The sequence below is a fragment of the Schistocerca cancellata genome, chromosome 5 (assembly GCF_023864275.1).
Source record: "Schistocerca cancellata isolate TAMUIC-IGC-003103 chromosome 5, iqSchCanc2.1, whole genome shotgun sequence".
Classification (NCBI taxonomy): domain Eukaryota; kingdom Metazoa; phylum Arthropoda; class Insecta; order Orthoptera; family Acrididae; genus Schistocerca; species Schistocerca cancellata.
The window spans coordinates 209,726,655-209,754,225 of record NC_064630.1 but is presented as its reverse complement, the minus strand read 5'-3'; the positions used below and the strand labels follow the sequence as shown (position 1 = coordinate 209,754,225).

At 42.3% G+C, this 27,571-nt stretch overlaps 1 protein-coding gene across 1 annotated transcript in view; it reads right to left on the bottom strand.

Annotated features, from left to right (window-relative positions):
* The window catches only part of LOC126188451 (uncharacterized), a 739,971-nt gene that overhangs the window by 221,257 nt on the left and 491,143 nt on the right, over positions 1-27,571 (bottom strand). Inside the window, exon 4 of the mRNA XM_049930056.1 lies at positions 13,518-13,603. Within this exon, the coding sequence (XP_049786013.1) occupies positions 13,518-13,603 (86 nt within the window). The remainder of the gene's footprint in view (positions 1-13,517; positions 13,604-27,571) is intronic.

The following is a 27,571-nucleotide window of genomic DNA, read 5'->3' as shown; positions in this document are numbered from 1 at the left end:
TCAGCATTGTTTTAGAAATCGTCGCTCGTGCGAAACTCAGAGTGCCCCTTTCTCGCATGATATACTGCGAACTGTGAAGGGAAACAGGCTGTTTCCATATTCCTAGATTTATGGAAAGAATTCCAGGCTATTAACGAAGATACGAGGATATGGAGTAAGTTCACGAGTATGTGAGTGGCTCGAAGACTTGTATATCGTCCTCGATGGCAACCGTTCATCATTGACAAGGGTATCGTCAGAAGTATGCCAGGAAAGTTTGATAGGGCAACTGCTGTTATCTATGCACATAACAATTCGGTGAACATGGTAGTCAGCAATCTACTATCGTTTGTTGATGATGCTGTTGTGTACGGTAAGGTGTCGAAGTTGAGTGACCGTAGGAAGCTGCAGGAGGACTTAGAAAAAATTTCTAATTAGTGTAACGAATAGCAGCTAGCTCTAAATGTGGAAAAATATAAGTTAATAAGGATGGGTGCGAAGAACAAACTTGTAATGTCCGGTCGCAGTATTAGTAGTGACCTGCTTGACACAGTGAAGTCGTTTAAATACATGGATGTAACGTTGAAAAGCGATATGACGATATGAAATGGAACTAACATGTGAGAACTGTCGTAGAGAAGGCGGTTTATTTGGACAATCTTAGGAAAGAGTGGTTGACATATAAAGGAGACCGCATACAGGACGCTGGTGCGAGCTATTTTTGAGAACTGCTCGTGTTTTGAGATCCGTACCATCTCGGACTCAAGGATGATATTGAAGCAATTCAGACACAGGCTGCTAGATTTGTTACCGATAAGTTCGAACAACACGTATGTGTTACGGACATGCTTCCAGAACTCAAATGGGAATCCCTGGAGGAACACTACTGACAAAATTTAGAGCACCGGTATTTGAAGCTGACTGCCGAATGAAATTACTGCAGCCAACATACATTGCGCGTAAGGCAAGATAAGAGAGATTGGGGCTCATACGGAGGCATATACATAGTTTTTCCCTGGCTCTATTTGCGAGTCGAACAGGAGATGGAATAACTACTAGTGGTACATGGTACTCTCGGCCATACACCGTACAGTGGCTTGCCTTGTATCTATGAAGATGTTGATGTAGATGTAGATGTAGAAGACTGTTAGATGCAGAGAAAAAACAATTAACACACGGAAGCGGGTATATATTAAGGTACTGTTGATCACAATATATGCATGTATACCCCAAAAACCCTGTAGCTCAGCATGTACTCAATCCACATGTTGGCCCTTTTAATTTTTTCTTAGTTTCCTTAATCACTATCATATTTATTTGTCTAGTTTTGAATGTTTTTCTAACCCTAGCTCTCTCACGTTGAGATGCCTTATCTCCTTGTGGCAACTTATAATGCATGTGTTCTGCCAAATTGTTTAGTTTTTTCCTAGCCTTCGTTGTTTCCGGTACATCTGTCCAACTTTGTCTTATGAAACTTATTAGCGGTTCAAAGTTTCAAGTAGATGAGGAACCAGCCCATTGTACTACCCCAACCTGGACCACCAGAGGTTTTTTAGGACAAGTTGGGTTCACAATGGTTTGTGAGTCCCGTATATCTATGCAGTAAGCTTTCTGACTGGCCGTTTATGTACCACAAGTGGTCATAACTCTCTCCTCTGCTGTCACATCAGGTGTGTAACTTGCTACCAGCAGACACCTTACCTCTGGTTCTGTTCCTATTCCATTTACTGGGTAGTCTCTTCTGCCAGCTAAGTCATTCTGAAGGTGTCCTTCTCTGCCAGAGCTGCCGTTGGGATTATCTGCTCCTCTAACCATTCAAAAAGAATAAAGAGTGGGAATGAAAACCACCCTCTGGCCTCAAATCCTAATACCCATGGCGTCGAAAAAACACAAGAGCTGGCCGAGGGTTGTCAATATAAAAGAAAAGAGAAGAAGTTTGATACAAGTAAGCGGAACTAATGTCAGACTTAGCTAAGGGCCCATTAGGTTGGCACCCACATACTCCAAAGAAGGGAGACATATTGGGAGACTTAACTTTGTCTGGAACCTCACAACTAGATCAGTTTAGCCCGCATCTCGTGGTCGTGCGGTAGCGTTCTCGCTTCCCACGCCCGGGTTCCCGGGTTCGATTCCCGGCGGGGTCAGGGATTTTCTCTGCCTCGTGATGGCTGGGTGTTGTGTGCTGTCCTTAGGTTAGTTAGGTTTAAGTAGTTCTAAGTTCTAGGGGACTTATGACCACAGCAGTTGAGTCCCATAGTGCTCAGAGCCATTTGAACCATTTGAACTAGATCAGTTTGGCATGGATGACTGTACAAGGAGCTTTGCTTCCGTCAGCGTTCCTCAGTGGATTGTGCAAAACTGATACCTATTTTTCGTTTACAACGCCTTGTGCATTATTCATTGCGAAAGTAGTTTTTTACACATGATATGCATATGAACTCATGGGAAGCGCACTGTTTCTCAGTAAAACCCAGATGGAATCAGGTATCAAATAGAGTAGCTTATATGAAGAGTCCACAATCGTCTTGTTGCATAAAATGGTGACCCTGTTCAACATGCGTTGTAAAGTATACACAAGAGATGGATGACGAATCGACTGGTGGTCATAAGACCGAGGAGCCTCTTACAAGCTGCCCCATATGGAACAATAACCTGCTAAAGAATTCCGCCTACTGTAACAGCACTCTCTTTTACTGAAAAGAGGAGTCAAGTTTGATGGAAAGTCAGGGGAGCTAACCTTCAGAAGAACTGACGTAGCTGGCATGAAGGCAGGTTAGCTGTAATCGGGCAGCGGTGGACAATGGAAGATCGCTCCTCCCGCCGCACGGAGTGGCCGCGCGGATTGAGGCGCCATGTCACGGATTGCGTGGCCCCTCCCGTCGGAGAGAGACTGTGTGTGTGTGTGTATGTTGATCTTAGAATAACTTAGTTTAAGTTAGTTTAAGTAGTGTGTAAGTCTAGGGACCGATGACCTCAGCAGTTTGGGCCCTTAGGAATTCACACTCATTTGAACATTTAACATCACTCCTCCCATTGCATCCGTAACGAGATGTAGGCACACGCCACCGTGGTATATCCCGGGGAACATGCCGCCTTTGTCACGCTGTTTTGATTGCAACATAAAGAGCTGGCAGTTGCCTACTCTTCCTAAGTCTACACTGACCGCATGATGCCAGCTGGCTCATGTGTCTGACATCACCTACCAAGTGATGCGAGGAGTCGAAGACACCGAGCGTGAGCTACGTCTCCTTACAGTAAACGAATAACATTTTTGGCACAAGCCGCTACCTTGATTGGAAAGGTGATCAACAACGTGTGTGCATTCCTAGAGATGGGGTTTTACAAACTGTTTGTGCAACAGCAGTGACTTTCTTCTGATGGAAAGATAAATCTGGACCATAATCATTTTGTCTCAGTCTGCCACACACGTGAGACAATGACTACTGGGTCAGCATTCATCGACCACACTCTCCTGCATCACTGCATCTGCACAGAGCCTGGACAATATCAGAGCTGCCGCAATGTCATTATTTCCCGTTTTCTCATGCCATCTGTTTCTGACCACTGCCACTTCTGTTACAGTAGCTTTACTTGCCTCACCTGCCGTACAGACACTTCTGTCTGCTTACTGCTAGTAAGGTGTCTGAATTCATGATGGTTTTCCCTCTTTCGATGACGTGTCGATCTCATCGAAACTCTTATTGCTAAGGCAAAAACACCAAAAAGGAGCAAATCAAACTCTATTTCCATTAACTGAACGCCACAATTCCTATAATTGTGTACCCGTGTCTGTGAGCTATGTGGTACATACGCATTGCTCGGACGGAATTTCGGAACTGCATATTTGGTGTGTAATACATAAAAACTATAGACAGGACTTTTAATTAATTTCACTGAAAAAGAAAACAGCTAGAGAAACACATGTGTAGTTTTTATATCTCTATCAAACTTCCTTTAACTGATGAAACCGATTCTTTCTTTAGTTGTGTAGCAGATGACAGTCAGTTGATTATTATTCCAGAATTAACAATTCCGAAGTTTAGCCATTTAGGTTCATGTATGTTAGTCTGTATCGCACCACCATTTAGTTTTTGCAGTGTATGGTAATACGAGACTTCCATCTTTAAGACCCTCCTGAATAATAATCTCAGTGTGCATACTAATCAATAAATATCTGTAAAAAGATTGGTCTTTGAATGACTGCCCGGATGCTTGCAGAATCGTTGACGAGACAAGACAGTTTGTGAAGTCTTGGGTTCGCGATTCCTGAGACGATTTCGTGAACATGAATGATGAACTGCATGAGGTAATGAAAAGTATAAAGGATAGCGTGTATGAAACGTCAAATAAGGATACTGTAATGATGCGCAATCAATGATGAGTATGTACTCGCTCAATCTCTTTTACTTCCGTTAATACTGTAATGCACATTTCGTATCCACATCAGATCCATGTGTAAACAGAGAATGAACATGATGGTGAAAAATGTAAGAAGTTCTAGGCAATCGTGTAAATAAAAATTAGTGATGATGTGGGTGTGCACTCCCAACGCAATCAGATCCCATTTACCATGTTGGAAGAATTTTACAGTGACTACACAACAAGTTGATGCCACATTAGTTTTGTCTAATTTTTCATAGGTTCTGGGCTGATGAAATACTTCTGCCAGTTCTCTGGCTCACATGTTTCATATGATACCAGATTTCATCCCTCTAGCTATACAAATAAATGTGAAATTCAAAAGTAAGAAAGATAACTGCATATAAGCGGCAGTCAAATGAAAACGAGACAGTTGGATACCAGAAGGTAAACTGCTGATTATCTGAAAAGTAATCGCATAACTTTTAACACAAAAACCGACTGTGACACAAGTTGGACAAAAACTTGGTGTAAAAATGTTTACTGTTTCCTATGGAAACATGATTGTATCCAGGCATAACCCTCTTCGTCTGAAGCAAATGTACGGCCATGAATCCTTTCTTTAGTGCTCCGAAAACATGGAAATCGCATGGGAAGAGTTAAGAACTGTATGGACGACATGTAAGCACACTCGAAACGGTCTTGGCTACATCTGGGCACATTCTCTTTGACAAAGAGGTGCATTCCTTGGTACAATTATGGTCGATTAGACAAGTGGACACATTTTTCCATGAAGGCATTCACCGTCTTGTCTCACAGAGGGATAAATGCAATAAGAGTTGTGATGACTACTTTTGAAATAGTAAACGGTTTACCTATTTTTCCATTTGTCTCTTTTCATTTAACTGCCCGTAAAAGATCTTATTTTTATTCTACCTGAAAAGCATGAGCAATCTTCATAAATCGTTAGGAAAGGAAAAAGTTTCCAACTGGTAACGAAACAGTGGCTTTTCTCATGGGTAGTGCTCCGGCGAACTTTGGCCAGATGGTAGCCTTTGTAAAGTTGGACCAAAGGAATGTGCGTTTTCTTTCGCACTCCAACACCGTGATGTGAGGTGTTTCGGAAACGGACTTTTCCAATCATAACCTCTCGTTTACCTTCCGACACTTTTCTCCTCATTACCCCCTTCTGGTCCTCATGTCCTATCCCTAGAATAACTTCCGGACTCCTTTGAAAAGGTTTCAACCACCCTACATGCACAATTGTCGTTTTAGTCGGCAATTGAATCTTCGCATTTGTTAGTGAAGTAGTCTCTCCCACTTGGTAAGCCTCTGATACTTTGTAAAACACCTCTTTGTACTTCCTCTTGTGTATAAGAAGTTGATAGCACCCATTAACCAACCTTGTGCTGTGGTATTATTACGTACGTCCCATTGCTTCTTCCTGTTTCTCAAGCGCTTGTGTATTTGCTCTCCGTACTCTATTCCAAATAGGCAAATGCCTCAACAGATTCGCCGGTCTTCCCTTTCTTCGTTTTTGATGTGTTTAACGCTACTGGCATGTTACGACTTCATACTTCTTCGTAAGGTGATAATCCTGTATTCGCATGCTGTTTTGAGTTGTAGGAGGAGACGACATATTTGAAATAGACATCCCAGTTGATGTGAGGTGAGTCAACGTAGTATGCAAGAATCTTCCTGTTTGTCTTTCAGTTCTTGCTGTGGCTTATGGATGGAGGGGTCTAGTCCTTAACTTCTTCACATTCAGTGGCTTGCACAATTCCTTAGACAATTCTTTGAATAGATGTGACATGAAGTTCGTTCCCTGGTCATTAACTATGGTTTCACGCACTCCAAACTTCAGTATCTAATTACTCAAAGTGCTTGTTCCACTGTTACAGCCTGCTGGTTTGGTGTGTGACCATTTCCATGTATCGTAAAAAATTATCTGTGATTGCGAGTACATGCTTATTCCCTTCAGTCGTTTTACTGAGCGGACCTAAATATAAATTCGTAGAAATTGAAGTGGTGTTAATGATTCAGGTACTCTCTGCAATTGTATTATTGTTCGAAATAAATCCGCCTTCTGTGTGCACTGTATGCAATTCCGCACACCGTGGTTTAGGTCTGTCTGCCTATTCATCCACCAAAAAATTTCTGCTACTCTTCTGTTGATAGATCTGTCACCTCCATGACCAGCTAATTCGACCATGAGCTTCATATAGTACTCTAACCTTCAGCTTTGCTACTACCACTACTTGCAGTCAAAACGTGGTTTCTGTGCATAGCAACTCACACTACATACAACTGTGACTGATTAAAATACTGATTACATTCATCATCTGCTCTCTGTGCAGTCTGCCATTCCTTATGTTCATTACCCCCAATACGTAATACCGCTACTATTTTACTTAAGCCATCAACGTTCCCGTGATTCTTCCCATGTTTACGCATGACTTCAAAACATAATTCACTTAGTCTTACTGCCCATCGCGTCAACCTACTGGAAGGATCCTTTAACCTCAACAACCATTTCAATGCTGCGTGACCTATTATTATTATTCTTCTAAGATTTTCACTGTACAGATAACATCTGAAATATGTGATTCCATAAATAAGGCTTATCATCACTTTCTCCACTATGGAATAAATTCTTTCTGCAGAATTTAGTTGTCTTGATGTGTAAGCTGCTGAATGTCCTACGCCTTCTACCTCCTGTAACAACACACAGCCAAGTTCATGGTTTGATGTATGAATGATAAGACAAATTCTCTATTACAATACGGAAATACCAATAGCCAATATCTTGTTCTTTTAGCTTCTCAAAACATGTTGATACTCTTATGGCCACACAAATTTAGCACCCTTTTTCAGCAACTATGTCAACTGTCTGGCAATATCCGCATATCATTTTACGAATCTGTGGTAATGGTTCGTGACTCCCATGAATGATTCCAACTCGGTTACAGATTCTGGTACAAGAGAGTCACGTACATTCCAGTTCGCTTGGATCTGTCTTAATCCACTCTTTACTTATGTTATGACCAATGTATGCTACCTCTTTCTTCACAAAATTACACTTTACTGTACTCAGTGCTAACTTCGCTACTTTTTAACGTTAGAAATAATTCCCTTAATCGCTGCATATGCTGTTTCATAGAACTCCAATAGACAATTATGTCATCAAAATACACTAAGCCTTGCCATGGTTTTAAACCTCTGAGAATGCCGTCCAATAACCTTTGAAATGTTGTAGGTGCAGTTTTTAATCAAAATGGAATCATCCGGAATTGTTAGTGTCCCCTGGGTGCCAAAAACTTTGTTTTGTGTCTATCCTGCGCTGCAGTCTCTATCCGGTGATAACCATTCTTCAAATCCATCGTTGAAAAATATTTGCATTGCCTTAAATGGTCTAAGGTGTCTGTGATGTCTGGCAAAGTGCAGGCGTCCGTTACGATTTTTGCATTTAAATGTCTGTAATCACCACTAAACCTATATTTCTGTGTTATGTCTGTTGATTTTTCTGGCATAACAGTTATTTTTGCCCCCCATACACTTCAATTATTCGATCTTTCAGCTGTTTATAGATAAATTCCTCCAAAATCGGTTGCAACTACCTAGATATTCTCTATAGTTTGCCATAGACTGGTGATTCATTTCCTGCTGGTATGGGGTGTTGTGTAATACGTGAAGCTGTAATGCCCTTTTTGGAAAAAATAAGTCCTTAAATTCCAAAATAATTTTTACATGTGTTCCGTATTGCTGCCCTCGAGGTGCTTCACCTTTCCTCGTAATGCAGTTTGAATGGTGTCTACCTATTGTCCGTAACTGACAACCTTGTGTCCCATTCTTCTTCCCCTCAGGAAATCTGTATTAATGCCGAACAACCCCTTAGTTAATTCTATGTCCTCTGAGCTAAAATTATCTGTAGAAACACCCTCTATTTCTTGTACGTGAACAACAATTGTTTTAACTAAGCAACCAGCCTGATCTAACACTTCATTCTCTTCTAACGGTTCCACCACACACAACATTCCTACTGGCAAGCTAGACGCAACACTGACCCAAAGTGATTTCCCAAGGTACAGAATCATTTGAATCAAGTTTGAGTGGGATCGTGGACAGTTTAAACAGAGTACCTTTCAAGACATCCCTACACTGGTAGTGACTTCACCTACCTGAAACCCTTTTCTGTCAAGTTCCATCGTATTTGTCAAAGATCGATTACGTGAAAAACGCTGATATAAGAAATGTAATCACAGAATCCTGTCGGAACCCTCACTCACCTGTGGCACAATCTCTGCACATTATTTGAATTGAACAACATCCAGGAGAAAGACTAAGTCCACCAATCATAATGGTGTGACATCTTTATCCCCCAACCCACACAGTCTGTACCATGGGGGGTCCCATTCCTTACATTTCACCAGATCTCTAATGGCGAGCGACACATGCTCTCCTGTGTCCAATAAAATCCTGCGACCCAATTTGCCTACTATTACTATTATCGCACTTTCTTATTGCGAATTACCATAGGTGCATCTGAGGTTCCCGTTGGCGTCGAACACCATATTCTTGCCTACTCCAATAGTTCTAAAATTATTACGTCCCCCTACTTTATTCACAGCACCCTGAAACTGGTGATATGCCTCCTTCCACGTCCCGCTTGCCCATACCTGAAACATTTTATATTAGCTGGAAATACTGTGCATTTACCCTGCATTACAGTCGACAAATCGATCTTCTCCCACTCTATAGTTCGCTGCACTGCTGTGTGTAAATCCGTCATACCCGCTGTCCATACACGTCTTGACATTTCAAAAAAAGCATCGAGCACCCTCGCTCAGATTCTTGTAAAATAATTTCACTAGCAGCAGAATCCTGTCCTAGTTCATAGGTACAGCCATTAATTTTCTTTGTCCTACCAGCAAACTGTTCCAGAGTTTCCGCATTTCTCTTACTTGCACCCTTATTTGTTCCCTGTTGGGCCTGGTACTACTTCGTTTCATATAGTCCGCCGTTCGTGGTCTCGCGGTAGCGTTCTCGCTTCCCGAGCACGGGGTCCCGGGTTCGATTCCCGGCGGGGTCAGGGATTTTCACCTGCCTCGAGATGACTGGGTGTTTGTGTTGTCCTCATCATTTCATCATCATCCAGGAAAGTGGCGCAATTGGACTGAGCAAAGATTGGGTAATTGTACGGGCGCTGATGACCACGCTGTTGAGCGCCCCACAAACCAAACATCATCATCATCATCATCATCGTTTCATATATCCCTGGATTAATACTTCTTTAAATTCTTAGAATTTTTTGGCTCCCTTAAGAGCTTCTGTATATCCTGCGTAAGTCTTAGCTCCCACCATTTGTCTCAATTTTACCAACTCAATAATACATTTTTGCAAAAACAGACATAACAGTGATTTTATAATGTTACTTAAAATCCGTCTTGATTGCAAATATTTATCATTCATATGACCGGTTTCGGTTCATTCAGAACCATCTTCAGATCTGATATTTCAGTTACAGGAGTAACCCGTCCAAATCCAGTAACTTTCACATGCTACGTCATTTGCAATCAAGACGGATTTTAAGTAACATTATCAATAATATATTATCAGACCGATCTTCCACCTGAACCAGATTTCCAAGGTATCCCACAAAGGCCTGCGCATCCTCAGTTTCTTACCAGGAAAAGGAGCAACTAAAATTGTGACTGACAAATCTACACCCTTTTGGGACGATCGCAATTCTACCAACCCGGGCAGTTCTGCATTATCCGCAGTTTATTGTACTACCTTTTCTAACAATATACATACTATGATTCTTTAAGTTTTCCCGGCATACTGAATGTTCGATGAGGTTTCGGGATTGCAGCTGGATCACGTGGACTTCTAGCCACGATATTTCGGCTGGCGATCGTCCAGCCATATTCAGGTGAGTGCCGGTCACTGGAGACTGCAAGTTTCAGGAGTCAACTTTATAGCAAAAACTTGGCGCGAAAACGCATGCGCATTGGCCTCCGTCACAGGAACGTCCTCTATCGAAATCCGCGCCGTCTGGAGCTACTGTCCTATCTGTGGAGCGCAGGCGCGTGCGTAAAGGTGAAAACTACACGTCCACCCTCTGTCGGAATACACGCCCGCATCCCTATAACCAGACGTCAGATGTCGCCAGACGTGTTATTATGAATAAACTGTCTTCAAATGGTTCAAATGGCTCTAAGCAGTATGGGACTTGACATCTGAGGTCATCAGTCTCCTACACTTAGAACTACTTAAACCTATTCAATCTAAGGACATCACACACATCTATGCCAGAGGCAGGATTCGAACCTACGACCGTAGCGGCCGCGCGGTTCCAGACTGAAGCGCCTAGAACCGCTCGGCCACAACGGCCGGCTAAACTGTCTTCTCTCAGAGGAAATTAGAGACATCACCGGTCCTTGTCCATTTGAAAACCGCCATCACAATTTATAAGATTTTGCGCTACAGTCGCGGGTTTGAATCCTGCCTCGGGCATGGGTGTGTGTGATGTCCTTAGGTTAGTTAGGTTTAAGTAGTTCTAAGTTCTAGGGGACTGATGACCTCAGATGTTAAGTCCCATAGTGCTCAGAGCCATTTGAACCATTTGCAAGCGTCGAGTTGACATCATCCTTCACAAACTACCGGCGTCCTCAGTACGTTTGTGCACCGTGCCCATGTTATTAGGTTTGCTATAAAGTTGACTCCGGGAACTTGCAGTCTCCAGTGACGGACACTCACCTGAAGATGGCTGGACGATTGCCAGCCAAAATATCATGGCAAGAAGTCAACGTGATTCGGCTACAATCCCGAAATCTCATCGAACAATATGCATACTGCTTCCACCTCTGACACACATTGCATCTCTGGTTCTGTCGAAGCTTTATTCTTCACAACCCTCATTTTGAGAAGTAACCATCAAAAGACAAGAAATCAAAATATTTAAACTTAATTCTTACGTCTAACCATGAGCCATCTCGATTCCTAGTATATCCTAGCCGTATGCCCCCAGCAATTACAAGTATAACATTTTAGCAGAACTGATTCTGTACATGGCGCTGAGAGGCCCTCAGGGTTAGGCTACACTGTGCACATCTAACGGGCGCTAACCAATTGTGACTTTCGTTAATTTTAAAACTGGACAAATCCACTACTTCTATACTTGAAATAAAATCTACTTAACAAAATGCACAACCATCAAACCTTTTCTCCACAACAAAAATACAGTCAAAATTTTTGGGCTCGCCACACCATAGGCTGTAGGTTGACACATTGCTCTAAGAAGGCGACAACAGTGGTCTGACACCAGTGTTACAAGACACCACGGATTGTCGCCCACGGGGTGTGAAAAGAGATCTTTAGGGTGACAGCAGATTTGTTCAGTTAACATCTCTATTCTGACCCTCAGTCACAGTACATCAGGAACAGCTCGTTGGGGTGTTCAGTTGCCTCTAATGTGAAATAATAGATGTCCTGCATTGTTGACAGCACAAAGAGGGGCCTGAGCATAGCGTCACTCAAATGCCACTGTCAGCGGCGTCTCTGACTGCGACCATGATGACAGAGCAGCACAGCAGCTGGCGTTTCTGTGGGGGTGGCCTTGATCTCCCTCCAGTGACCAGGTGGCTCTCTGCTCCAGTGGTGGCTTTCTAGTGACTCAGCGCAAACTGCCTTGTCCTGTGGTCCAACTGCAGATCCCTTACTCCGTTCTGACTAAGCGTTCTTTATGACCAAATACGATGATACGCCACAATACTAATTCTTTATCTATCTCCATCTTCATTTCAGCAATGAGGCTGTGGAACATATTACCCTGTAATCATAGTTGTATCTGAAATCACTCTAGATGAAAGAAAGATTAAAACCGTATGTGTTATGATGGGGTTATCGTCCTAGCCCAGCAGTTTTCTCCCTGTTCAGCATGTAACCATTATCAGTCATGTAAACTGACAAGATTAGGGTTTGTTGAAAAACGTATAACATGGACTTCGGAATGGGAAAAACTGATCTTCAATGAAGAGAAGTAGTTTAGTTAAGACGGGAAGGGTGGATTTAGATATGGAGTGCCCTGAGAATAGAGCAGCAGGTAAGAATGATATTTTGGTGGTGGAAGTGATATGATTGGGCAGCCTTCTGTAGTAAAGGTAAACCACAGATCGTGTGGCTGAACGAAATAATGGACGCTATGTAAAGTGAGATGCTAGAAATGGAATTGATTAGAATCTGTGGGAACCTATGGGACGAAAATGGAATGTTTCAAGATAATAATGCATCTTTGTCTGGTTCTCCTAGAGCCTTAAAGTTGTTTGAAGGTAAGGATATCAATGTGTTTCCCTGGCCTGTATGTATCCCAGATCTTAATCCCATGTGTTACTCGAGTTTTGAAAGAATCTTTGTAATTCCATCATGATTGTTTATGTCTTTATACGTATCCAATAGTTTCATGATAAATTCGATACATGTACGCTTCAGATCTTGCACTACTCTTTTCCTGGAATTTTGCCTTTATACTGACTTCTACTATTGCATCCATCTAAAGAGTTGCCAAACGTGTTCTTCATTTGGTTTCCAAAAACCGAACCAGAGAGCGATACAAAATTTGGACATGGGAACCGGAGCCGAAGGCTCCGTCCTCTCGTGCGCTATCATCTACGCTATGGAAGCAACTGACCCTGATTGTATGTGGCGGGCTAGTTGAATATGCGTGAACAGTGGCCTGATTGGCTAACTTAGATTCTAGTTAACTCGGAAACAGCGCACTGTATCGATTTTCTTCTTAACATTTATTTCTCAGCAGAACCTACTCCAACAGCCATAATAGTTTTTCCGACCGGTCTCTCCCTCCCTGTCTCTCTCTCTCTGTCTCTCTCTCTCACGGCGGTCTGAAAAACTTATATATATATACTGCTCATGTACTACATGTTTTGAATCACCAAGGACGTCTAGCAAGAGAGGGTGGGAGCGTTCTAATCTTTCCAGGTGAAATAAATGCACAAGTAACTAAATAAACACATCGAACGAATAATTAGAGAACTTTGAATGTAATTACAAATCTGAGATATAAAGGTTGGCATAGGAGAGGAATATGTGGCTGGCCGCCCCAAATCAGTCAGAAGACTGATAATAAAAATAGGGAAAGAAAACGAGGAATTGCCACTCACCGTGTACAGGCCGTAGAACAGCAGAAGAGAGGCGATGACCCCGCAGCTGGCGCACGCCAGCACCGCCACCGTCAGGCACATGGTCGCTGCAACAACAACAATAACAACACCTGCAATCAGCACCAGGCTGAGCCCATGGTCACTGCGACACCTGCTGCCGCCTCGCCTCTCAGTTTTTCTCGGCGTTGTTGAATAACAGTGAACGTTTGGGTGATCAGTCAAATTGTTTCCATTTATTTTCACGATGGTTTGACGGCCAACCCATTCTTCTCGTGGCGCAACGAAATGTCTTAGATATACTTGCTGCCTGAACTCTAACCTGAGTTTTAGAGTGTAGACAGTAAGTATATATAATACAACTCCCCGCACCTGAAGGAGAAGACTGGGTCGGTCGTCGAGAAATCATGTAGGATATTGACAGCAACAATTCATCATAAAACCCTGGGCACCAAAAAAACACTTCTTATAGTATTTTATCCATACTCAGCAACTGTAGTTGTATACATCGAAATAATCAGCAAACACCTCTTATTATCACTGGTATATGCGTACAGCGGCAACAAGTGTACACACAGTGTACGTCTGTATGAAACATTTGTCATCATGTCATAAAATAAGCTCTGTCACAATTTTTTTACTTCAACATACAACAAAAGATTCATGGAAAGTGCTCATCACGCAATTAAAGTTTCCGTTAAGCATTAATATCCAGATGTTAATTCCCCTTTTGTCCCTTCTAATTCCTCTACAGAATAATCCCGTGTCCTATGTTCAAGTGATTAGTCATATTCAAGTCTTGTTGTATGAATGTGAATGTTTGGCTGAAATCGTGTGTATGTGTGGCTGGTGCAGATTTTGCATATCTGTTTTGGATGTACGAACTGGTGTGTTACATCTAGTTTTTTCGATACATTCCTTGTGATTAGGGACATGTCGAACATGCTAATGGCAAATTCTCAGTTGACACCGGGACTTGAGAACTGAAGCGATCTACCAAGATACGCAATGTCGGATGGCGCATTGAACTAAAACAAATGTTATGATTGTTGCGAGTCTCTTCTTGCGCTCAAGTACTTTTGTCAGTAATACTGTAGTTAATGACCAATGTGTGGCTAACTGCGTGAAGTAATTAGTATGACAAAAGATGGCGAACGTGCCTGCTTCATCAAATTAGTGGACGTCTTTGATTTGTCTGCTCTATGGGAAAATGAAACTTAGACTGAAGAAAAATATAGTTGATCTTGTCTTGCAAATGACAGAAGTATTTAACTACCGCTACCGCTGCCGAAGTTAGCTTCCATAAAGCTTTGCTACGTTACCATACATGACTATTAATTCCTATGGAGGATCCAATAAACGTGACGTGTTTGTTACCAGTTACAGTTCCTGACCAGGTAATTGCATTCGTGGCAGATGCAATCAACACTGCGCATAACGTTTCCCATGCGAGTATCACAAGTTGAGGATCATACTGCGGTCTTTCATTAAGCATCCTTATTATTTCCATTGCACGCCGTAGGTTTGCAGTTCGTCTGATATGACTGAAATATATCTGGAATATCAGCAGCAGCAAAATAAGACGCCTCGAAGGGCTCACTTGAAGCCTCAACCAACAGAGTAACATACGTGCAGACCTGTCGTTAACACATGCCTCCATCAACGACTTTCGGAATACAAGTCATTACGATCAAATGTTCTGTAACGTGTCCGACGCGCCATTAAATGATTAGCCTTAAAGGGCAAGGTGATCACTGTATTTCGAGATCACATATAATGGGTTATCCTTGCTTGCCAATTATTGCTAAACTGAATGAAGAAATTACACCCCTAATTAGCAAGAGCTGAAGAAAAATATATCTCAGAGAAAGAAGACACGTACAAAGCTCTGAAAATATATGTTTAAGCTTACAAAGTAGCTATAATTTCAAATAAAGAAATCCATATAAAAACTAAACGAGCAGCGATAGAAATACACCGTTTGTTGCAATATGCTTGGGACAACAGTACATTTTCAGGCGGACAGACTTTCGAAATTACAGTAGTTACAATTTTCAACAACAGATGGCGCTCCAAGTGATGTGAAAGATATAGAAGACAACGCAGTCTGTGGGTGCGCCATTCTGTACGTCGTCTTTCTGCTGTAAGCGTGTGCTGTTCACAATGTGCAAGTGTGCTGTAGACAACATGGTTTATTCCTTAGAACAGAGGATTTTTCTGGTGTTGGAATTCCACCGCCTAGAACACAGTGTTGTTGCAACAAGACGAAGTATTCAACGGAGGTTTAATGTAACCAAAGGACCGAAAAGCGATACAATAAAGGATCTGTTTGAAAAATTTCAACGGACTGGGAACGTGACGGATGAACGTGATGGAAAGGTAGGGCGACCGCGTACGGCAACCACAGAGGGCAACGCGCAGCTAGTGCAGCAGGTGATCCAACAGCGGCCTCGGGTTTCCGTTCGCCGTGTTGCAGCTGCGGACCAAATGACGCCAACGTCCACGTATCGTCTCATGCGCCAGAGTTTACACCTCTATCCATACAAAATTCAAACGCAGCAACCCCTCAGCGCTGCTACCATTGCTGCACGAGAGACATTCGCTAACGATATAGTGCACAGGATTGATGATGGCGATATGCATGTGGGCAGCATTTGGTTTACTGACGAAGCTTATTTTTACCTGGACGGCTTCGTCAATAAACAGAAATGGCGCATATGGGGAACCGAAAAGCCCCATGTTGCAGTCCCATCGTCCCTGCATCCTCAAAAAGTACTGGTCTGGGCCGCCATTTCTTCCAAAGGAATCATTGGCCCATTTTTCAGATCCACATTTCCTGTAAGCTGCTTAATTGTCTTTAAAACACAGAAAATGGCTATCAAGTATTTATTTGACACCCCGACACTAATTATGCAATGTTACTGTCTCTGTGACAACTTCACACCCAAAAGCACAAAGAAGATATTTAGTGCGGCCCGATATTTTAAACGTCCTAAACGGTCGCGAGATAACACAGTCAGTCGTTCAGTAGTTTTCTCGTACAGAAGTTCTCGCCATAACGTCTCGTAATTTTCGCGAAACACGTCACGCGGAGTTTCTGAACGACTCGAAATGTTCAGATGTGAAATCTCCTAAAATAAATCCCAGAGCTCAAATTTTTCCAGTGTACTCAACAGTGTAGTCGCTTTTCATAAAGTTCCGAAAACCGATCAAACGCGCAGTTTTCTTCATTTTGGTACAAATCTGATCAGTGCGATTTAACATATGTGTTTCACAAAATAAATGTGTTCCACAAAATAAATTACTAATAAATTTATCACTTAATGCCCCTTCTGGCTACCCTTTAAAAAATGAATCTCACTCGGACATACGTCACAAATTTCCCGGTTACTCAACAACTTTCTCACGCTTACACTTAAATAGTTTTAATAAAAGATCACATTCTCACTTTACGTATGTTCTTCTCTCACATTCTCGATCTCTCCTAATCTCTTACTTAACAGAAACAATGAAATAATAATTTTCCAATGTGCTACGAATTACGTAAGAAATCCGTGGTAATGAAGCTAAACAAAATTGCAGAAATTTAGATTATATAAAACTATCCTCTTGGTTGTTTCAATTGATACTACAGTTGAATACATTACAGTTCCTTACTTGGTTTCACAATGGCGGCACAGTTGTTATGTGTTTTATATTAAAACTTATATCTCCGAAATTACCGAAGATATTGGTTTGAATTTTTAGTAGTATTGTTTTGTTATCCACAGAATGCGGTATACTAAGTATGAAAAAGATCGAGAATATTTAAAAGTAGTTCTTCAGATTCATAGACAGTGTGTGTAGCGCACGGCACGCAGCGTTAGTCAAGTACACCGCTCGCTCGGCCCTGTAGCCAGCGTCAGCTGCGCGAGCGTCAGAGCCATCTCCGCACCTCCCGGCTCCACGGCAAGCTACGTTTTCAATGCAAGGTGATAACTCGTAATAATTTGCTGCGTTGCAAACCGCCACTTTAAGTTGACTATAGAGCTATCCTATTGCCAACGAAGTACATTTCGCTTAAGAACCACGAAGACAAGATAAGAGAAATTGGGGCTTGTGTTGAGGCATATAGACAATCGTCTATGCCATATTCTGTTTGCAAGTGGAACAGGAAAGAAAATGATTAGTAATAGTAGAGGGTAAAATCAGTGTCCAAAGTACGGTGGCTTGCGGAGTATATAGATACAGATGTACAAGGTAGTCTAGCACTATGTTTCACATGAACTTCTTTTTGCTCCATGCTAGGCCCCACTTCGTGCTTCTACACTGAATGTTACACGCCAGACTTTTCTCAAGATCATAGTTACTACATTTACACGTTTGTACAAAGGTACTTTTGCGGTCTCCGGGAACCAGTAACAGGTGTCAAAAAAATGGTTCAAATGGCTCTGAGCACTATGCGACTTAACTTCTGAGGTCATCAGTCGCCTAGAACTTAGAACTAATTAAACCCAACTATCCTAAGGACATCACACACATCCATTCCCCAGGGAGGATTCGTACCTGCGACCGTAGCGGTTGCTCGGCTCCCGACTGTAGCGCCTAGAACCGCATGAACAGGTGTCCTGTCGACGTATGTGTCTACTGTTGTTTCCCTGGGCCTAATATTCCCATGTTTGAGTCCTTAGATTGTGAAGCGCTAATTACGTTCACGACTAATTATAGAACACAAAAGAATGTTAGTGCCTTTGCTGATTAAAATACTTGAACACATATTCGTTTGTGAAAGCATACGAAGTGCGACAGTAAAGTAATGAGACTTATGTGAAAAAAATGTTGCTTACCGTTGTAGTCAAGTTTAGTGTTGTCTCCTTCAAAGCAGTTCCCTTCTGATTGCACACACGTTTTCCAGCGCTTCTCCCACTGATGGTAACACTTCTGGAACTCATCTTCTGTAATATCCTCCAAGACCCTCATCACAACTTTTTGGACATCTTGTGTTGTTTGAAAATGGTGTCCCTTGACCGCCGTTTTGACTCTGGGAAATAGAAAAAAGTCTCACGGATCGATATCTGGTGAATAAGGTGACTGTGGTAGTACTGAAATTTGTTTTGAGGTTAAAAATTGCTGTACTGACAGAGCAGTATGGGACAGCGCATTATCGTGGTGCAGAATCCAATTATCAGCAATGTTTGCACGGACACGTAGAACTCTTTTACAAAGTCATTCTAAAATTTCTTTATAGTAATATTGGTTAACTGTTTGTCCAGGAGGCACCCACATTTTATGAACAATTCCCTTGGAACCAAAGAAGCACACAAACATGCATTTCACTTTTGACTTTGACATGCGAGCTTTTTTTGGTCTGGGCGATCCCTTTGAGCACCATTGCGAATTTTGGCGTATTTTCTCTGGATAGTACTGAAAAAACTAACTTTCTTCACCAGTGATATAACACGGTTCAACAATTCTGGATAGATTTCCGTTCGCTCTCACAGATCGGCTGCCACATTTTTTCGTGTTCTCACTGTTTGGTGTACGATTTTTAGGTACCATTTTTGCACTAATCTTTCTCATACCAAGATCTTCAGTTATTATTAGACGAACCGTTTCTCGATTGATGTTCAGTTCTTCTGCATTCATTTTCACGGACAATCTTCGAGCAGATCATACGAGTTCACTCTCCCTGGCCAAGTTGACATCCGTCTGTGAGGTTGATGGTCGTCCACTGTGGTCTTCGACATTCGTTCTGCCCACATTACACACTTTATGTCAACGAAAAGCTTGAGGTCTTGACATAACCTCCACTCCAAAAGCCTTCTGAAGCTTCCCGTAAGTTGTAGTCGTATTTCCACCCTACTTAACGCAAAAAGAAATGGCATACCGTTGCGCAATATTATGCGGTTCCACACAAACACGTGTTAACTAATTACAGCATAACTCAGGAATGAGCAGTTGCATGATGTGCCACTTGGACTAGAAGCAGCTTATAGACCAAGGTCAAAGATACTGTGCCTACTCAAGCCTGCAGGGTTGCCACATCTTGCCAAGAAAATCAGTCTCATTACTTTATTGTTGCACCTCGTGTGGTATGAAGTTACTCGCAAAGTTAGCTTTATCTAGCGATTTGGCATTCGATACATGCGATCTGGTTTGCGCAGCCCCACTTCCAGCAGTGAGCAAATCATCGTGTTGTACACCGAGAGCCCCTAGGCTTATACAGCCTCTTATAACACGGAATAAAAGTGTTAGTTAACACGCGTAGCGGACGACCACGTGCGTGTTGTTCCCGATCGATACTCAAATTCTGTTACTCGGCTGTTATTTATGCGACGACCACTGAGACGGAATTTTGCAGTGCCGGCCAGATTCTCACTTACAGCTCATAGTCGACTACACAAGTACTTGGTTTCGAGTATCGTACTTGTGTTCTGTGTAACCAGTGTATCGTGATTAACAAACGAAGCATGTACCACGATTTATCAAGATCCGCTGCGTAAAGGTCTTCTCTAGAGTTAACAAATCGTGATAATCAGCTTTATGCACCCGTGTTACACAAGCACGATTCGTTCTGTCATTTTGCCACCTTTCAATATATAATCATCTGGGTTTCCTCTTATCTGATGCAGTTCGCTCGGCTATTCTGTCCATTTCATTTCCGTTATCTTCATAATGGCGTTTCCTGTACCGGTGTCCTTACTGATAGTTCCGTTTTCCTGTGTCTCCTAGCAATACCCAACAGGCAAGTCTCTGAAGTTCGATGAACAATCTTCAGATTTTTGTAATGGATTTGCTATTAAAATATCACGTGTGACTGTCCGTAAATTATTAACCGAATTATTATGAACACCACGAGGTAAATGCCTTCTAGTTCGATTTTGCGAACACGTGAAGCTAAGAAAAGTGCCGCATTTAAGCGGAGCACAGACAAATGGGGAATCATTCGGGCGACGGGCTCTGCGAGCCACGAATGGATAAATGTACTGGTATAAACGACTCTGACAAAGGACAGGTTGTTACGGCCCGTCGCCTAGAGACGAACAGCTCGGAAATGCCAAAGTTGGTTGGCTCTTCATTTACTCTTATCGTGAGGATGTGTGGAAAGTGGTTAGAGAATAGTGAAACCACGAACAGGCGACAAGTTATTGAACTTCCACGCGTATTCACAAAGCGATGAGGTCGGAACTTTATGCAGTCTGTAGTGAGCTGTGTCACACAAGGCGGTTTTTTTAGCTACTTATCACATCACCTGCCTGCAGCGTGTACCCTCTGTCATTACGAAGTGATGAGACTGTGCTCGATGTAGATGAAGACACACGTTCCATTCAAACGACTAATCAACACTATGCAACAGGTGATTCCGAACATTTTGCAATAACGTAACAACGTGATTTTATACATTAATGGTCCGAGTTTCTTTTAATCGTGCCTGTTTGTTTCTTAACGTAGTTCAGAAAACCAAACTTATAAAACTCGTAAAATGTTAATAAAAGCAATAAAGGTTTCGTATTCAAATGAATGTCCTTCCTTAACCTAAAACGAAATATATTCAATAAACAGGGTATACAAGTATAACTTACCTTAATAAATGGTGCCATGGTGCCAAGAGTTGTAAATGGCTCCTTAAGCATGTGGATGAAAGACAGATGTCGTATTGTGAAGGACTATGTATAAATTCCGAAAAGATTTCGGGCTATCACCGCTTTCCAAGTATAAGCGGCCTTCAAAAAGAAACGATCCGGAGACATAATTACAGAAACCACTACCTGTATTTTCGGAGTATTGACCCTGGCTGTTGAGACACTTGTCCCACTTGTCCCACTGTGCGATGTTAACTATTTCCGCACGTACAGCTGGACGTACCGCTGAACACTTACCGTCATAGAAGACTACTTTTTAAAACGCAATTTAGCTTACTATTTCTGGTCTGTTTTAATCCTCTGGTACTTCGTTTGATATCCCATCCAGTCATTGTACTGACGTGCCCTAAATATTGAAAGTATTTTGTCTATAAATTATCACAGTACTAATAACTGATTTTCGGTCTATCACCCCTAAAAAGCAACAAACTGATTCGACATATCTTAGTTTACTAAAATTTATACAATACGCAACAGCTCGCGTTATCCTTCTCAGGACCGTGAGAAATACACGAGAGCAGCTTACTTAATGTCAGATCTACTCTCTATAATAAGCTATCCTGAACTGGAAAATCAAATAAGGGAATGATATTAATGGATCATATTGGGAAGAATAGCTTAGTAGGCAGTGGACTTCTTGGAGGCACCGAAGTTGGATCGAAAAGCGTAGATACAAGGAAGATAACTGCAAAAAAATCACAGATAGCCAATAAGGAATGAAATAAATACACACATCAAAAAAAGTCTTGCATCACCTCGGTTTCGAGAGTTCCGGAACCTGCACAGAAAATTGGAATAGAGATCAACATAAACATAATTTCCGCCCTTTTTATTGCTCATGGAAACGATACACTGCATGTTGTACCACCATACAGCGAGTCATCCATGAAGACGAATGCCTCGCCAATAAGCTGCCGATATGGTTGCACTATCGGTCGGAGGATGGCATTCACGTATCGTTCAGCTGTTACGGTGCCTTCCGTAACGACCAGCTGCGTACGTCGGCCCCACATAATGCCACCCCAAAGCAGCATGGAACCTCCACCTTGCTGTACTCGCCGGACAGTTTGTCTAAAGCGTTCAGCCTGACCGTCCAAACACGTCTCCGACGATTGTCTGGTTGAAGGCATATGCGACACTCTTAGGTGAAGGTGATGGCAATCTTGAGCGTTCCATTCGCCATGTTGTTGGGCCCATCTGTACCGCGCTGCATGGTGTCGTGGTTGAAAAGGTGGACTTTGCCAATGACGTCGGGAGTGACGTTGCGCATCAAGCAGCCTATTACGCACAGGTTGAGACTTAACACGTCGTCCTGTGGCTGCACGAAAAGCATTATTCAGTATGGTGGCGTTGCTGTAAGAATTCCTCCGAGCGATAATCCGTAGGTAGCGGTCATCCAGTGCAGTAGTTGCCCTTGGGCGGCCTGAGCGAGACATGTCATCGACAGTTCCTGTCTCTCTGTAGCCCCTCAATGTCAGAACAACATAGCTTTGGTTCACTCCGAAACGGCTGGGCACGTCCCTAGTTGAGAGCCCGTCCTGGCACAAAGTAACAATGCGGAAGTGATCGAACCGCGGTATTGACCTTCTAGGCCTAGTTGAACTACAGACAACACGAGCCGTGCACCTCCATCCTGCTGGAATGAAAGGAACTGATCGGCTGTCGGACCCGCTCCGTCTAATAGGCGCTCCCCATGTTGGTTGTTTACATGTTTGGGCGGATTTAGTGACGTTTCGGAACAGTCAAAGGGACAGTGTCTGTGATACAATATCCACAGTCAACGTCAACCTTCAGGAGTTCTGGGAACCGGGGTGATGCAAAACTTTTTTGATGTTTGTAGGAAATGCAGGGAAGCTAAGCAAAATGTCTACATGTCAAACGTGAAGAAATCGAAAAATAAATAATAGTCGGAAGGACTGAAACAGCATAGAGAAATGTCAAAACAGTCAAAAGTAACGTTAAAAGTACAATGGGAATTCCACTGTTAAATGCAGAGGAGGGAGCGGATATGTGGAAAGAGTCCACTGAAGGCCTCCATGTGGAGGAGGACTTGTCTGGTGACGTGACAGAAGATTAATCAGGAGACTGTACGGACGAGATAGGGGATCCAGTATAAGAGTCGGAAGTTAAAAGAGCTTGGACGACATCGGATCAAGTACCGAAGAGGGGATACACAACATTCCATCAGATTTTTTTATTCATGGGGGTAGTGATAACCTTTGTGTGTACAACATTTGATAATGGCAATATACCATCAAGCTTTAGGAAAACATCATCAATACAATTCGGAAGACAGGAAGATCCGGCAAGTGCGAGAATTATCGCACAGTCAGCTTAACAGCTCATGAATCTAAGTAAATAACAAAAATAATATACAGAAAAATGCAAAAGAAAGTTGAGGGTCTATCAGATGACAATCAGTTTACCTTTAAGAAAGGTAAGCGTTCTAGAAAGGCATATCTTGCTTTGCGGTTTATAATGGGAACAAGACTGAAAAAAACCGAAGCATGTTCGAAGGATTTCTGGACCTTGGAAAAAGCGTTCAATGTGTAAAATGGTGCTAAATTTTGGAAATTCTGAGAAAAATAGGGATAAGCTATTGCCAAAGATTGGTAATATGTAGTATGTGCAAGAATCAATAGGGAAGAATACTCCTCGAAGGCAAAGAACGAGGTGCTCGAATTAAAAAGGGTGTAAGAAAGGAATGTAGTCTTTCGCCCCTACCGTTTAATCTAAACCTCTAAGCAGCAATGACGGAAGCAAAGAAATGTTCATGTTGACACTAAAATTCAGGGCGAAAGGATATCAATGATATGATTCGCTGATGACATTGCTATCGTCATTGTCAGGGAAGAAGAATTACAGGATTTGTAGAATGCAACGAACAGTCTACTGATTATAGAACATGGTTAAAGAGTAAATAAATGGAAGGCAAAAGCAATGAGAAGTAGCAAAAATGAGAACAGCAAGAAACTTAACATCATAATTGGAGGTCACGTAGGCAGCAAAATAACCCATGATGGAGGAAGCAAGGGGAACATCAAAAGCAGACTAGCACTAGTATCAAACAGAAGCTTTGAGGAAGAAATTTCTGAGAATGCACGTTTTGAGTGGAGCACTGTGTGGTAGTGAAACATGGACTATGGGAAAACTGGAAGAGAAGAGAATCGAAGCATTTGAGATGTAGTGGCAAAGAAAAATTAGAAAATTAAATGTATTCATACGGTAAGGAATGAAGAGATTCAGCGCAGAATCGGAGAGGTATATAAGAGAAACACTGACAAGATGAAGGTCAGCATGATAGGACATCTGTTAAGACATCACTGAATGATATCTATGGCATCTATGGTACTAAAGGCAGCTGTAAAGAGTGAAAACTGTAGAGGATGGCGAAGATCAGAACACATACATCAAGTAAATGGGGACGTAGGTTGCAACTGCTACTCTAAGCAGAAGAAAATGGCTCTAAGCACTATGGGACTTAACATCTGAGCTCATCAGTCCCCTAGACTTAGAACTACTTAAACCTAACTAAACCGATCGTAGCAGCAGCGCTGTTCTGCACTGAAGCACCTAGAACCGCTCGGCCACAGCGGCCGGCTGAGAAGAAGATATGAACTAAAAAAACAAAACAGAATGCCCAACGTTTTCCTGGTGAAATACCACTGTTTGTCTCAAGTGCCAGTAAACATCAAAAACAATCCGAGCACCTTAATATATTAAATTTGAAAGTTGAATTCCTTCATTGCATTTTTCAGACTCAGGTCACTCAAAACCTACGTTAATCGGTTTCCAGCAAGTCTTCATTAGATTATCTGTTTAAAAGGAAAGTGAAAGGCTGTAGAATAATTCTAGGGAACTAAATTAAAAATCAAATTAATATCTGTCCAACGATCAGAGTGCAGATACGGTAAGGTTGTCAGCACCTCTAATGACCTATTCAGTTCTACATTGAAGAGCACTACGTAACGTGTTCGGATAACTGTGTTTATGCATATAACGGGTACTTTGCGGTGTAGTTTCCTAGTATTATATATCAATATATTTATTTCGTTTTAAACAGACGGAATGTCGATGGCATACTATAATCTTAGTATGTGTAACTTTTAAAGTGTCTAAAATGCTGGACCTGATTCTGTCACTGGTAAACGTTTGCTTGCTTGATCCCCTCTGCTGTGAACATAACTTCCTCAATGCTGTCAAAAAGCTTTGTGAGATATACAGAGAGCTGCCTCTCTCTCGACGCAAGCAATGGTACACGTCGTCCGTTAGTAACTCATTTGGCCACAGTGGAACGGAACCGTTCTGGTGTTAGGTATATGTTCACATTCTGTTTATGATATGCCGTGCAGGATATGGACGTCTGGTGAGGAAAGGCCCGGCCCTGCCTTTTCTATTAACGGACAGTACGAAGGATCATCTTCTGCCCACGAATCAGCAATGGTTTAAAAAGACTCACTCCTACAAAATTCAGAGTGCACTTTTGTCACATGATATTCTGCGAACCATGGGTGAAGGGAAACAGGCAGATTCAATATTATTTAGATTTACAGAAGGAATTTGAAACGATGTCTCACTGCAGACTGTTGACGAAGGTCCGAGCGTAGGTTACCAGATATGTGATCGGCTCGAAGACTTCTTAAGTAACCGAGCGAGGTGGCAGTGCTTAGCACACTGGAATTACATTCGGCAGGAAGACAGTTCAAACCCGCGTCCGACCATCCTGATTTAGGTTTTCCGTGATTTACCTAAATCTCTTCAGGCAAATGCTTGGATGGTTCCTTTGAAAGAGCGCGGCAGACTTCATTCCGCATCCCTCCCTTGTTCTATTGGACCGATGACCTCAATGTTTGGTCCCCCTCTACTCAATCAGCCAATCAGCTCCTAAAGTAATATAATAAACTACTTTGTCCTCGACGGCAAGTGTGTATCATAGACAATGACGTCAGTGGCGCCCCAAGGAAGTGTGATAGTACTGCCCTTACTCTCTATCTACACGATGGACATGATGAGCAGCAATCTGCGGCAGTTTGCTGATGATGCTGTGATGTGAGGGATGCTGTTGTCGTTGAGTGATTGTAGGAGGATACAAGTTGACTTAAGCATTGTTGCTATTTGGTGTGACAGATGGCTGCTTGCTCTAAATGTACAACAGTGTAAGATAATGCAAACGAGTAGGAAAAACACTTCTGCAATATTCGAATACATCATTAGTGGTGTGCTGGTTGACACCAACATGTCGATTAACTGTCTAGGCGTAATGCTGGAAAGCGATATGAAACAGGTCGAGCACGTAAGGACGGTAATAGAGCAGGCGAATGGTCGACATCGGTTTATGGGGAGAATTTTGGGAAAACGCAGCTTATGTACGAGTATAAAAGAGATAGCACACAGAATACTACTACATTCCATTCTTGAATACTGCTCCACTGAATTTCATCCACACCAGGTAGAATTAAAGGAAGACATGAAGCTGGCTGCTAGATTTGTTATTGGTAGGTTCTATCGGTACGCGAATAGCACGGCAAAATGAAATGGCAATTTCTGGAGGTGAGAACGTACCTTTTTCAAAACTGCTGAAAAATGTAGAGAACTCCGTTCGAAGCTGACTACAGAACGATTCTACTGCTGGCAAGTAACATTTCGCGTAAGGACCAGGAAGATATGAGAAATTAGGTCTTTACAGAGGCAAACAGCCACTCGTTTCTCTTTCGCACCTCTTGCGAGTGGAATAGGAAGGGAAGTGTATAGTACTGATATAAAATGCACTCCAAAATGCACCACATTGGGACTTGAAGAGTATCTATGAAGAAATGCATGTATATGTGGACACGTTGTGAGCTGATCTACATGACGTATTGCCGCTATGATGTTATCAGAGATGATTACTAACCAGAGCTACATCCAAGCAGTCCTGGTGCTGCTTGTGTTGGTCTAAAATAAAAGTAACATTCCTGGGGTTATCCATTAGCTGGCCATAAACTGTGAGAATGAAAGGAAAAAAGCTGTATTGTCGTTCAGAAAGTTACTGTCTCTTTAGTTACGTCGGGGAGGCGTGTTTATAGCGGTAAGAAGTGCAATAGTATCGAAGGAAATTGACGGAGATCCGAAATATGAAATGATTTGGGTGAAGGTCGCGGTTAAAGCAGGCTCAGACATGGTAATTGGATGTCTCTATAGGCCCCCTGGCTCAGCAGCTGTTGTGGCTGAGCACCTGAAGGATAATTTGGAAAATATTTCGAGTAGATTTCCCCACCATGTTATAGTTCTGGGTGGAGATTTTAATTTGCCGGATATAGACTGGGAGACTCAGACGTTCATAACGGGTGGCAGGGACAAAGAATCCAGTGAAATTTTTTTAAGTGCTTTATCTGAAAACTACCTTGAGCAGTTAAACAGAGAACCGACTCGTGGCGATAACATATTAGACCTTCT